At 41.7% G+C, this 14,517-nt stretch overlaps 1 protein-coding gene across 4 annotated transcripts in view; it reads left to right on the top strand.

The window, feature by feature from the left end:
- Atp8a1 (ATPase phospholipid transporting 8A1) overlaps positions 1 to 14,517 on the top strand; it is a 229,112-nt gene that overhangs the window by 70,937 nt on the left and 143,658 nt on the right. For all 4 annotated transcript variants that reach the window (XM_029478096.2, XM_021162268.3, XM_021162270.3 and 1 more), the window contains exons 8-12: positions 360 to 429; positions 1,664 to 1,791; positions 7,214 to 7,325; positions 9,223 to 9,388; positions 11,267 to 11,394. In XM_029478096.2, the coding sequence (XP_029333956.1) occupies positions 360 to 429; positions 1,664 to 1,791; positions 7,214 to 7,325; positions 9,223 to 9,388; positions 11,267 to 11,394 (604 nt within the window). The remainder of the gene's footprint in view (positions 1 to 359; positions 430 to 1,663; positions 1,792 to 7,213; positions 7,326 to 9,222; positions 9,389 to 11,266; positions 11,395 to 14,517) is intronic.

Below are 14,517 nucleotides of genomic sequence, written 5' to 3'. Positions count from 1 at the left end.
AGCTGGAGATAAATCTGGACACAAACCTGCTTTACACTGGCAGAAACAGTCTGTATTGTGTCTACATGGATAAGCGGTTTTAAAATAGGGTGGCTCTTTATGATGGTATCTTGAAGACCATTACTGAGTGCTGTCAGGAAGTGGCTTTTGGGGGTCTTCTGGCTGGAAGGCTGATACATGAGTGCCGTGCATGAGTTGTGCCTCACGCTGTCTTGCCATTAGAGTGAAACCCATCAAGAGGCTAGGTGGCTGTAGCTTTGTCTAGAATAAATGGCTTCGGTGAGTCTGAGCACTTAAGTAAGCTGGTCTCTTCCTTTCCTTTCCCAACTAAATCTTTGTTTTTCAATTATGAACCACAGTGAGCCCCAGGCCATGTGCTACATCGAGACATCCAACTTAGATGGTGAAACAAACTTGAAAATTAGACAAGTAAGTTCTATATATCAGCTCATAGTCACTGTTCTGTGATATGTGTTTAGAAGCCTCTGTCTAGAAGGGATTCTGTCTAAATACAACTATTTTCTCTTTGAACCATTGTGGAAAAATAGTTTGTAAACTGCTTAGAATTAAGTATTGTGGGACTCAGATTTAGTTTGCTGGTTGAGTATGTTCTACTGTGAAATATTACTTACAATATTCTAGTTAATCTGTATAATAGCCAATGCTTGAATGATAATAGTAGTAATAGTATTTGTTTGTGTGTGTGTGTATGTTTTAGAGAGAGAGAGAGAAACAGAAACAGAGAGGCAAAGAGAAAGACAGACAGAAACACAGAGAGAGTATGAATCCAAGTGTGTCCTTGTTGGCCTGGATTCACTATATAGATCAATGGCCTCAAACTCACAGAGATCTACCTGCCTCTGTGAGCCCTGGGATTATCCTGTACCTGGTGTTCTAAGTTCTTTGACATGTTCACTTATTTGTTTTTCTTGGCCCCAGTTAGCATTGGGTTTGCCATACTGAACAGCCAAAATGTCCATTGCTCTTTAGAAACACATTTATATTGGGGATATAAATTACTTCATATTTCTATATTGGGTTTTTCATATTATGTTCAACAGAAAACAACAGTAACACTTTCTTGATAAAGTTTTAAAAGGGGCATTTATTTAAATACATACCCTTGGCTTCTTGACATCAATGCCAGTGAGGTGTTTGGGCGGTGGTAGAACTGGATCATTAGGAGAGAGATAAGCTTAGATGTCTAAGGTGGATGGCCTCAGTCACTGCCAGTCACTTCCAGCTGAGGGAAGGACTCCTCCGAAGCTCTCTCCCTCTCAAGACAGAAGGGAGTAAGAGAAGGAGAAAAGGAGGAAGGAAAACAAAACTTATCTCTTTGAATGCAAACTCTACTGTGTTTCACCACCGCCTTTAGACTTGGGAGACAGAAACCGTACAGCAGCCAGGATTGACTTTAGTTTTAGAAGTGGTGCGATGAATGCTTTAGAACTTTTATAAGGTTGTATTACTCTGTGCTAGAAGTCCGTGCTCATATGGAGAAGAAAGGTAAGGTACCCTTAAATTACAGCTTGCCAGTATTATGTAAGGGGAAAGAATTACTTGCAGAATGGTGCTAATCCTTATCTATCTAAGAGCTTAGAAAGTACCGTACCCTCACAATGCTTACTTAAAATACTGTGTTTATTTGGGAATGTGCCAACAGGGCTTACCGGCAACATCGGATATCAAAGACATTGACAGTTTGATGAGAATTTCTGGCAGAATCGAGTGTGAAAGTCCAAACCGACATCTCTATGATTTTGTTGGGAACATAAGGCTTGACGGACATGGGTATGTAAACTCCCATTCTCTGTGTCATCCTGGGCCACTGAGTGTCTACTACATCTGCTTACACAAGGTTGTCTCCTGTTCTAGATACTGACTTTCAGCAATAGTTTTAAGCATGTCTATATTTCAACTCATACATATCCTTTGTAAGGATGCTGAATCCTGACTCTAATTCATGTAATGTAATCAAAGACAGTCCCATGTTCCTGTCACTCTGGGAGTTGGATGTTTTCAGTGATATCCCAGGACTCTAGAATATTCTTTATGTGTAAATAGCCTGTGGCTGGTTCTTTGGCTGAATTTCCTGCCATGAACTTTCCTGTCCCAAGCCCATGACCACAGTCCATTCCTTTGATGTCTAGATGCCTGGAGGAGTTCAGACTGTACCACAATAGCCAGATAAGTTTTTATCTCCTCTGTTTATGTTTTTTTCCTAGGCCATGCTATCATGTGTAGTCACTGGTTTCTGCTACCTGATTCAAATCTTTCCTACCACTTCCTTCTCATTTAACTAGAATTTAGTATACACTTGAGTTCTAGGCGTCTAGACTAGCGGTTCTTAACCCTCCCAGTACTGTGACTGACTCTGTTCATGCAGTGTAATCAATGACATTCCCATGCTCCTGTCAGTCTGGCAGTTGGATGTTTTCAGTGATATCCCAGGACTCTGAACTATTCTTTATGGGCAAATAAATAGCCTGTGGCTGGTCCTTTGGTCCTTTAATATAGTTCCTCTCATTGAGGTGACCCTCAACCATACAATTATTTTTTGTTGCTACTTCATAACTGCAACTTTGCTACTGTTATGGATTACAATGTAAATGTTTGTGTTTTCAGTGGTCTTAAGTGACCCCTATTAAAAGGGCCATTCAACGCCAAGAGGTCATGGCCCACAGGTTGAGAACCACTGGCCTAGACTATTTACAAGTATTACTTAGGCCTCACTGAACAAATCAGATCAATATAATATTCCTGACCTTTTGTCTCTTTTCATTCACTCTAACAAAGTACCTTAAATTCAAAACTCTGTGAGCAGAAGAAATCCTCGGCTCATAGGCCTGGAAGATCAAGGCACTGAATTTGGTGTCTGTTAAGGAAGTGTTGCTCCCTGTGTTCTGTCATGACAAAGGCCTTTGGGCACCCTTTATAATGATTTAGTCCCAGTTTCAACAGCTGTGTGTGTGTGTGTGTGTGTGTGTGTGTGTGTGTGTGTGTGTGTTGTGTCTGTATACTCTATATGTATATAAAAAGCATGCAGGTAGAGACCACAGGTCAACCTTGGGTGCTGTTCTTTGGAAGCCAACCACCTTGCCTTTTGCTACAGGGTCTTCTACTGCTGGGAGCTTACCGATTGTCCACCTGGCTTTAGAGAAGCCCCTGGGGTGTTCTTGACTCCCTAGCCTTCCCTGATAGAATTATAAGCACACACCAACACCCAGCCTTTTCTTTTCTTTTTTTAATATGAGTTCTGAGGCTCAAACTAGGTCTTCATGATTGCCCAGCAAGCAGTTGACTGACAAGGGTCTCCTAGGCCCCATGAGTGCAGAAATCTCAAGACTTAATCACCCCTAGCATTCTAATGCCACAATATTAAAGACTGAATTTCAAAATTGAAATTTTGGAGAGACACTAACACATATGATAGAAGTTTTTGAAGTTTCTTTCTTGTGGTAAAGTAGTTGGAGGGCAGATAGGCATCAAGGAGTAAATAGAAATAGTGATCCCTTACTATTTTGTGAAAAGCAGAAGGCCTTTGGGAAAGATAGCATAGGACAAAAGAGACAAGGTGTCCTTAGGAAGGAATCTCTTAGGGTGATTGTTGTCAGCCTCCTTCAGAAGGTGACATTTGAACAGTGGTGATCTAAAAGTTAGGAGCTTAATCACGTGAGTATCTAGAGGTTTCTGGACAGAAGAAATAGTGCAAATCACTGAGGGTGGAGGAAGAGAAATTGAGGTGAAAGACAAAAGATAATAATGGACCAGATTCTATAAATGTTGTAGGCCATGACAGGACGTTCTGCATATACTTGGGTTCCATGCATGGGTTATGAAGGGAAAACATCCTCCATTTAGTTTTGAACTTAATAAGTTTGTGGTGTCCAAGTGGCATTTGAATATATGTCTAAACTTTGAAGGTAGCTTGTATAGATATTCAAACTCATGGGCCTGGAAAAAAAATCACTGAAATTGAAAGAGTATAGACAGGAAGGTTAAAAGCCCCGAGGACTGTCTAGTGTGGGAGGCTGAGAAAAGAGTGAGGTCTAGAAACCAAGAAAGAGTAAAGAAAGTAGAGAGGGAGGAAGAAAGTGAGGCCTGCTGTCACTCATAGCCAAGTACACTGTGTCTGAACATTAACATTTGGATTTATTGAGTGACGATCATGGCCCTTGACTAGAGTGTGTGGAGCCTGGTGAGGAGCCTGACATCATGGAGAAGAATTAGCTAGAGCAAGCGTGGACTTCTTTATCCAGGAGTTTTACTACAATGCGAGACAAAACAATAGGACAAAGCAAGGCAAGAAGGGTAGAGGGTTTAGTGTCCCGCTTCGGTTTCCTGTCCTCACTCCTTCCCTCCTCTGCATAGCAGAGCTTGTCTACCAGACAGGTGTGCTGTCCAGGGAACCATCAGCTAGACGCACTGGTTCAACCAGCCTAGGGGAGTGCGGCCAATGTTGTCACTGTTAGAATATGAATGGTGAAAAATTAAATAAGGATCTAAGTAAATGACATGTGAAATGTACCCTGAACAGATACACCCTTGTCTAATGCACCAAAATTTCTTATAGTAAATGACATGGGAAATATACCCTCAACTGACACCCTTATCTAACCTACCAAAGCACATTCTTATGATCTTTGAGGTAATCGTTAATTCTAGAATTCTCACAGTAATCTTTCCTTGAACATATGGCTATAGACTAATGATAGATTTGGCCATTTGTACTAGCATCATTTCTTAAGTCTGACATTTTTAACTGGCCAGCTTCTATTCCTTATCATTAAATCAGTGCCAAGCAAATCCATGCCATAAGGAAAACTTTATATGGTCGTACCAAGATTTAAAAGGCTAACGTTTTATAATATGCTTTATCTTATGAGAAAGGTGAATATGAGTGAGTGAGACAGGGACTCTAGGAGGAGCGGGCATCATGGGAGACGGTGGGGCGCAATGAATGTGTACCTGATGTGATACTGAGCCCAGTCAGATAGGTGAGGAGCAATGGATGCACAAGGCACTAGAGCACGATGCAGGAACTTCCCAAGAACTCTGTGGAGCCTGCTTTAGCCTCCAGGCCCCTCCTAACCCTGATGTGCACTCCAGGTGTTGGCACCTAGACAAGAGAGTTATGTGATTTCAATATGGTTTTGTCCCTAAGGATCCACACGTACTGAATACTCGGCCCCCAATGAAGTGACTAGAGACTGACCCAAAATAAACCTCTTATCCATACAAAATAACCAGCCCTCATGCATTTTGTAAGCTTTCACCAAATTGACTATGCCTCACTCCCATCCCAATGGGCCCTAAACCTGCTGTGGGATGTAAATGAGGGGAGTTAAAATACACGGTTTCCTGAAGGTTCCTGTAGGGGCCATGCTAACCCACACATGGGGATTGATTTCACTGAGCCAGGAGAATATATTTCCTGAAGGAAGTTCCAATGCCCAAGCTATCCCCCAGCCTTGGAAGCTGACTGGACCATCTAAACCCACCAGAAATGGAGGTTTCCCTGCTCTACTTGGCCTTTACTGACTGACAAGCCCTGCACATTTTATAGACTCCATTGGAAATGGTTTCCTTCTTTTCCAAGAAGTTTTAAGTATAGTTTTCTTTATATTTGAATTTTTACATTACTTTCTTGTTAAATGAAAACCTACCTTGTTTATTAGGAAACTTTGAGCCATTCAATTTTTGGACTGTACATTTCCATCAACTGACTCAATACATATCTGTGATATATATATTGCCATCATACCCTTGAGCCTCTTGAGTTTATAGTACCTAATAATAACTCACTACAAAAGCTACCCGTAGAGGAAGCACACAAAGGACCCAATCTGGGTCTTACTCACAAAAATGTTGTTTAATATCTAGGAAGCAAATGGCTTTGAAATGATTACCATTTATTGGGAATGTTTTTGTGTTCTTGGAAAACAGATATGGTAATTCTGTAAAATGAATATTATAAGGCTTTAGGTCTAGGCCCTAATTTCAGAAAGGCAATGATAGTATCAGAATATGATGTGAGCTATGATTTTATTTCTGTAGTTTTTGAGCTCTGGTTATGTACAAAGTTGTTTTTAATTTAAATGAAGTATGTGTGTGTTTATTGAGAGGGTGGAGGGGAAAGATATCTTAGCCGTACCATTTTCAGATTTTAAGTAAACTTAAGTCTCAGGGAGATTTGTATGTGAGGATTAGCTACTCCATTCCCAAAAATTGCCTGCTGTTTGGGATGCTATATTGGTTTGCTCAGGCTGTCATAATTAGAGAACTTAAAGAGTTAATTTCATCAATTAAAATTTGTTTTTCTACCATCTGGGTAATGAAATTAAAGGAGCATGCATGGATTCTAATAAAGTCTCTCTTAGTTTGCATTTCTTTTGCTGTGAAGGGACACCATAACCATGGCAGCTCTTATAAACGGAAGCATTTCATTGGGGCTGGCTTACAGTTCAGAGAGTTATAATCCATTACCATCATAGCAGGAAGCATAGTGGTGTGTAGGCAGACATAGTGTTGGAGAAGGAGCTGAGAATTCTACATCTCCATCCACAGGCAACAGAAGTGAATGCCACTGTAGGCATACATAGCTTGAGCATCTGAGACCTCAAAACCCATCCCAGCATGACACACTTTCTCCAACAAGGCCACACCTACCCCAACAAGGTCACACCTCCTAATAGTGTCACTTCTTTATGGGCCATAGCATTGAAACACATGAGTCTATGGGGACCATTCCTATTTAAGCCACTACAAAGGCCATCTATGCATCTGGCAAAAATGTCATCTTTGTATCTGTTTGACAAAGAAAGCTTTTAGATGTCTTATCAGGGCACTAAGTACATCAGAGGGCTTCACCCTGATGAACTCACCTAAGACTAATAGCCTGGAAAAAATGCAGCTACAAATGTTACCACACTGGGAATTGGAGCCCCGGCTTTGGCGTGTATGGGGTTGGTTACTTGCAGTCCACAGGGAGAGGAAAGATATAAATGGTGTTAAGGAAAAAGCAACGTCTTCCCAACAGTTATATTTGAAAAGTATCATTGTTGGTTGAAAAAAAAATACTTCCTTTTATAAAAACTTACTTCCTTTTCAAAAATAAAGTTTTAACAGTGGAAACTTTGGTGACTGCGTAGTGACTGTATTTCTAGGGCATTTTGGACTATGTCATCTCTAATGCCAACATACTCTGTCCTAGCACCGTTCCCCTAGGGGCAGACCAGATCCTTCTCCGAGGAGCTCAGTTAAGAAATACCCAATGGGTTCATGGGATAGTTGTCTACACTGGCCACGACACCAAGCTGATGCAGGTGAGACGTTTATCTATGAGACCTTTTAAGACTAAGTCTCTTGGAAATGCATGATTCATCGCTCTTGCTGCACTTGTCCCAGACAGAGCACACCAGCCACCCAGAGAGACTCATCCCACACACCCACACTGGGAACTAAGCGGAGGAGACCTTGAAATCCCTTCCCTGGGAGATGAGCTCCCTGCTCATGGGAACACTGTGAAACAGTCCCCAAGGTCACCTGAGACATGAACACCCAGTGAATGGTGCTGTGTGTTGATCCATGACATTTTCCAATTACTAATGCTCATATCAATTTGCCTGTGTAACACTGTGTCGAAATATCTGTCTTGTGATTTTATTTTAATGCAGTGCTCAAATTTAAATGTGGGTGGGTTTTTTTATTAATTTATTTTTTTCTACACTCCATATTTTATCCTCCCCTCATCCACCTTCCTACTGTTCCACATTCCACACCTCCTCTCCACATCACCCTGTCTCCACGTGGATGCCCCCACTCCTACCCCACCTGACCTCTAAACTCCCTGGGACCTCCAGTCTCTGAAGGGTGAGGTGCATCATCTCTGAATGAACACAGACCCAGAAGTCCTCTACTGTATGTGTGTTGGGGGTCTCGTATCAGCTGGTGTATGCTGCCTGGTTGGTGGTCCAATGTTTGAGAGATATCCGGGGTCCAGATTAATGGAGACTGCTGGTCCTCCTACAGGATCGCCCTTCTCCTCAGCTTCTTTCAGCCTTCTCTAATTCAATAACAGGGGTCAGCTGCTTCTGTCCATTCGTTGGGTGCAGACATTTCTGTCTGATTCTTTCAGCTGCTTGTTGGGTCTTTTGGAGGGCAGTCCACATCTGATAGAGGGCTCATATCCAAAATATATAAAGAACTCAAGAAGAAAACCAAACAACCCAATCAAAAGATGGGGTATAGAAATTTGTTTTTGTTTTTGTTTTTTTTTAAGGAAAGTATAAACTAACATGGCATTAGTTTTTTTTTTTTCATGGCATTGGTATACAAGGCTGTTTTGCCATCTATTCTGATGTTCATTTACACCCATGTTGGCTTCAGCTCTACATTGTAATGCAAGCTGCAGTCAGTAGTGTAACAAGTGTAGGGAACTCACTTGGAAATACTAACTGGAGTGCCACTCTAAAGGGCCTTTGTCCCTGCATCTCATACAGGTATGAAGATGCTAACATTGACAAGTGGGATGGTCCTACCCTGGCCGTGCTACAAATTCTATCATTCACTTATATTGGTTAGGAGAGATTTCCTTTTCTGTCCTGTAATTGCTTGGTTAGCACAGACCTGGCATAGATACTGAATCATCACACAGAGCAGAAGAGCCTTCTTTGTCCCCTGCTGCCTAGGGCAGGCTTGCTGCATGGTTCTCCTGCCTCTGCCTCCTAAACCAGCCCGCTGCCACATTCAGTTGTTTGTTACTGATGGTAGGTAGTACCACTCGAATTACTGCTGTGTCCACTGAAACAGTTTCCGAGTAGCACCAGAAATCCTTTAGACAGTGAAATGTTTGCAGGGCTATAGTCCTTTTTCTCTGCCTCTTCTAAGCAAAGGCACTGAGGAGATGCTGTGAGACCTTGTTGGTCTAAGTAGCCATGCATATCTGCCTGACACCCTGCAAAACGAATGTTACCCCTCCCCACTTTCATTGTTTTATAACCTAGAAAAAGGTGTATGTGGTGTAGCGGTCTTAAGAGGCAGAGGCAGCAGCCATGGGCACTCTATTACACTTGTCATGTATTTGGAACAGTTTTCAGCGCGAGTCCAAGTACTGAGCTGTGACTTTGTCTCCTCATCAATTGCTAAGTATGCAATGCTAAAGTGTGTAGTTTTTACCATTTATCTTGTTTTGTTTTTGCTTTGTTTTGTTTTGTTTTACAGAATTCCACAAGCCCACCACTTAAACTCTCCAATGTGGAACGGATTACAAATGTACAAATTCTGATTTTATTTTGCATCTTAATTGCCATGTCTCTTGTGTGTTCTGTGGGCTCAGCCATTTGGAATCGAAGGCATTCCGGGAAAGACTGGTACCTCCATCTACACTGTGAGCAGTGAAGGCTGACTTGCTTGTTTTTTCCCCCTTTCTTGAGATAGACATTTGCCTCGCCATCGATCTTAATTTAGTTTGCGAAATATCCCATTGTTTCTGAAAGAGAAACTTGTGGCTAAGAGAGCTGGAGGTCTTACCTTTATTTTTTTTAATAGACTTCCAGAAGACACAAGTAAAATTCAGGTCCTCAGAACTTCAGAATACCTAAAAACAAGCCTCATTTCATAGTAGTATAAAATGTTCTAAAATATAACCATTAATGTGATATACAAAATAAGAACTGCCCTCTGTATTAATTGTGGCAGGTCAACTCATGAAAGGAGATTTTGTGTAGAGGAAAATGAGTATTGAATATATTATGAATATATATTACATGCTTTAAAATCTTTGGACTGTCCTTTTCTTTTTCCCGTTCTTCCCTCCCTTCCTTCCTCCCTCCCTCCCTTCCTTCCTTCCCTCCTTCCTCTTTCTTTTTTAATGGGTTCTCCTTTGAACTAACAGAAGTCTTATGTAAATGCTTGCCTTGTTCCAGGGAGAGTAGTTTCGGATCACTTCCGTTAGAACGTGTATTTATTCTCTTGCTGTTCTCATATTAATGTCTCCCCTCTGGGAATTTCTAGGAAGTGAGTTTCCATTTCCTTGGGATGAGTACTTAGCCAGTAAATATTTAATTTCCCCAAAGTGTAAAAACAATTCCAGTACAATCTTACAGAAACAAACAAACAAACAAACAAACAAACTACAGATTTCAAAAGCTGTTTTTATTACGTGTAACTTTTTATTACATTTATTTAGCTTTGCAGCTATTCCGGGGTTTTTATAGTCGTTGATTTATTATTACAGCATGAAAAGGTTATTACTGTGATCAATTTGTTTGTGTATATTCCTTACAGTGTATTAGGTTCCCTTGTTTTATTTTTACTGAAGAGGAGGTTAATTTACTTAGGAGAAAAACTCGCCTACAGACCAAAACTGCTCCCGTAGCTAAGGATGGCTCAGTGTAGCGTTTACCAGCTTAGAACCAAGGACTCCCAGGGCCCTGCACTGGAAGAATAAGAAGTATTCTTACAACTCAGACTGTTCTAGTTGCTGTTGTTTGCTTTGAAACCATACTTTAGTTTGAAAACATTTTAAAGAAATCGCACACAAGTGGTTGTGCCTAATTTGCATTTACAAACTCTTATCCTTTCTAAAGTCTCTCAGCTTCCAGATTGGAACAGGGTTGGCATTACCAATAACAAAGGCACTCTCCCTACCCCCAAGACAAGGTTTCTCTATAGCCCTGGTTATCCTGGAACTCCCTCTGTAGACCAGGCTAGCCTCAGTTGTACTCAGAGATCCACCTGCTTCTGCCTCCCTAGTTCTGGGATTGAAGGCGTGCACCACCACGGCCAGCTTCTTCGCCGCCTTTTTAGTAGCACCGTGGAGATCTTGATAGGGTTAATGTGCCTCTAAGTTTGAAGTTTGCCTCTAAGACATCAGGAGCCGACCATGACCCAACAGACACCCAAGGCTTTTTATTTTAAATGACCCAGTATTTGTTCTATGTATATTTTGTCATATACTGTAAGTCATAGCCAGGTTACTTAGCATTCATGATGCAAAAAAATATATTTACTGTGTAAGTGGTGATTACACTGTATTATTTAAGAAATAATAAGTCTACACATACTTAGTAGACAGAGTATTTTCAGTCTAGAGTTGGTTGGATCGCTGATGTGGGACCCTAGAGGAAGATATGTCTGAATGGTACATTGAAGGGGATGTTTGAGAATCAAGATTTCTTGTATAATATAGGAAATCCTTGTTGTACTCAGATCTCCTCACTACAGATATAGAGCTGTTAATGATGCTCTTCCTCCTCCCCAACAGATGGTGGCGCTAGTAACTTTGGACTGAACTTCCTGACTTTCATTATCCTTTTCAACAACCTCATTCCCATCAGCTTGCTGGTCACATTAGAAGTGGTGAAGTTTACCCAGGCATACTTCATAAACTGGGTAAATATGAATCTGTATTCTATGTCATCTTCCTAAGTATGTGTTTTCTCTTTTTAAAGATTTTTACTCTGATGGGATCTTTTGATCCCTGAACATTAAAGAGCTGTTTTTAAAGTCTTAATTATATATTGTTTTAATTGACTATGTGATGTGGTTTTTAAGACCCATATAATTTTAACATGGTCTCCTCGGAATCAGGCAAATAGATACGCCACGTATCCTGAGGAAGAATGGTTTTTCGTTCAGGAAACCTGGGTGGGGTCACACAGTGGCTGTAGAGGAAGGAGGCCATGCGTTTGGAATTGAATATATGTCTGGTTGATCTAGTAGCATAATTGACATAAGCAGCTTTGTCTACTCTCTTGGTTCCTTGGAACTGAATTTCAGTTCACTAATGCTAGGATGACAAGGTATTTTACCTGAATTCTTCAGTATCTGTGCAGCTCAAGAGTCTGTTTACAAGGCAGAGGGTTGTCTAATCAGTCAAGCACATAACTGTGCTTCTGAAGGTGTGCCTGACGACATCCAGGTCATTTTTGACACTGTGGATGACTTCACTGTACACGGTTTTTCCTTTTGACTTATTTTAATTTGGATTTTAATGTTTTAATTTTAATATTTTAATTGATGATTTTAATGTTGGCTCTACGACTAAACATGTTTCCTCTATTTTTCATCAAATAGTGTTTTGTTCCCTCCGTTTTATCTTAGTTAAAAATGAATGAATTTATACAAATGATATATTCTGGCCTGATCTGCCAGAGTGTTGAATTTTCCTTTTTGAGAAATTTAGATTTTTACTTTTTAGGTTCCAAGCTCATTTGAACGCTTTTTGAAAGGAACGGGATAGGGCCACAACCCTCTTCCGGTCAGAAAAGCACCGGGGCAGCTGGGGCGCAGGGTCTGCTGACACTCGCCAGCTACCCACAACACCCGCCACAGGATCTTAAGACTTCTGGTGAGTGGAGCACAGCTTCTGCTCCAATCCAATTGCGTGGGACCTGAGACTGCATTAGTTAGGGAAGCAGAAACCGGCCTGAGTAGGACCACAGGCCTCATCCGGCTGGATCAGCACCGGGGTAGCGGGAGCGCAGGGTTGCCTGACACCCGCCAGCTACCCACAACCCCCGCCGCAGGATTTTGGGACTGCTGGTGAGTGGAACACAGCTTCTGCTCCAATCCAGTTGCGCGGGACCTGAGACTGCATTAGTTAGGGAAGCAGAAACCGGCTTGAGTAGGGCCACAGGCCTCATCCGGCCGGATCAGCGCCGGGATAGCGGGAGCGCAGGGTTGCCTGACACCCGCCAGCTACCCACGACCCCCGCCGCAGGATTTTGGAACTGCTGGTGAGTGGAACACAGCTTCTGCTCCAGTCCAATCACGCGGGACCTGAGACTGCTCTGGTTGGGGAGAGAGAAATCCGGCCTACATAGGGCCACAACCCTCTTCCAGTCAGAAAAGCACCGGGGCAGCTGGGGCGCAGGGTCTGCTGACACTCGCCAGCTACCCACAACACCCACCACAGGATCTTAAGACTTCTGGAGAGTGGAACACAGCTTCTGCTCCAATCCAATTGCACGCGGGACCAGAGACTGCATTAGTTAGGGAAGCAGAAAAACGGCCTGAGTAGGACCACAGGCCTCTTCCGGCTGGACCAGCACCGGGTACCGTCAGCTACCCACGACCCCCGCCGCAGGATTTAGAGACTGCTGGTGAGTGGAACACAGCTTCTGCTCCAATCTTTAAACAGTGACAACGATAACAACTAACCCCAGAGATTACCAGATGGCGAAAGGTAAACGTAATAATCTTACTAACAGAAACCAAGACCACCCACCATCATTAGAACCCAGCACCCCCACTTCGCCCAGTCCAGGGCACCCCAACACACCAGAAAAGTTAGACACGGATTTAAAAGCATATCTCCTGATGATGATAGAGGACTTCAAGAAGGACGTTAATAACACACTTAAAGAAATGCAGGAGAACACTGCTAAACAGGCAGAAGACAATAAAGAGGAAGCACAAAAATCCCTTAAAGAATTGCAGGAGAACACTGCTAAAGAGTTACAAATCCTTAAAGAAAAACACGATAACATAATCAAACAGGTAGAAGTCCTTACAGAAAAACAGGAAAACACATCCAAACAGATGATGGAAATGAACAAAACCATACTAGACCTAAAAAGGGAAGTAGACACAATAAAGAAAACCCAAAATGAGGCAACACTGGAGATAGAAACCCTAGGAAAGAAATCTGGAACGATAGATACCAGCATCAGCAACAGAATACAAGAGATGGAAGAGAGAATCTCAGGTGCAGAAGATTCCATACAGAACATCGGCACAACAATCAAGGAAAATGTAAAATGCAAAAAGATCCTAACTCAAAACATCCAAGAAATACAGGACACAATGAGAAGACCAAACCTACGGATAATAGGAGTGGATGAGAATGAAGATTTTCAACTCAAAGGACCAGCAAACATCTTCAACAAAATTATAGAAGAAAACTTCCCAAATCTAAAGAAAGAGATGCCCATGAACATACAAGAAGCCTACAGAACTCCAAATAGACTGGACCAGAAAAGAAATACCTCCCGACACATAATAATCAGAACAACAGATGCTCTAAATAAAGATAGAATACTAAAAGCAGTAAGAGAAAAAGGCCAAGTAACATATAAAGGCAAGCCTATCAGAATTACACCAGATTTTTCACCAGAGACTATGAAAGCCAGAAGATCCTGGACGGATGTTATACAGACACTAAAAGAACACAAATTCCAGCCCAGGCTACTATACCCAGCCAAACTCTCAATTAACATAGATGGAGAAACCAAAGTATTCCACGACAAAACCAAATTCACACATTATCTCTCCACGAATCCAGCCCTTCAAAGGATAATAACAGAAAAAAACCAATACAAGGACAGGAACCACGCCCTAGAAACAACAAGAAGGTAATCCCTCAACAAACCTAAAAGAAGACAGCCACAAGAACAAAATGCCAACTTTAACAACAAAAATAACAGGAAACAACAATTACTTTTCCTTAATATCTCTTAATATCAATGGACTCAACTCCCCGATAAAAAGACATAGACTAACAAACTGGCTACA

The sequence above is a fragment of the Mus caroli genome, unplaced genomic scaffold, assembly GCF_978045245.1.
Source record: "Mus caroli unplaced genomic scaffold, Mus_caroli_1 scaffold_4, whole genome shotgun sequence".
Lineage (NCBI taxonomy): Eukaryota > Metazoa > Chordata > Mammalia > Rodentia > Muridae > Mus > Mus caroli.
This window is presented reverse-complemented; position numbering and strand designations above follow the sequence as displayed.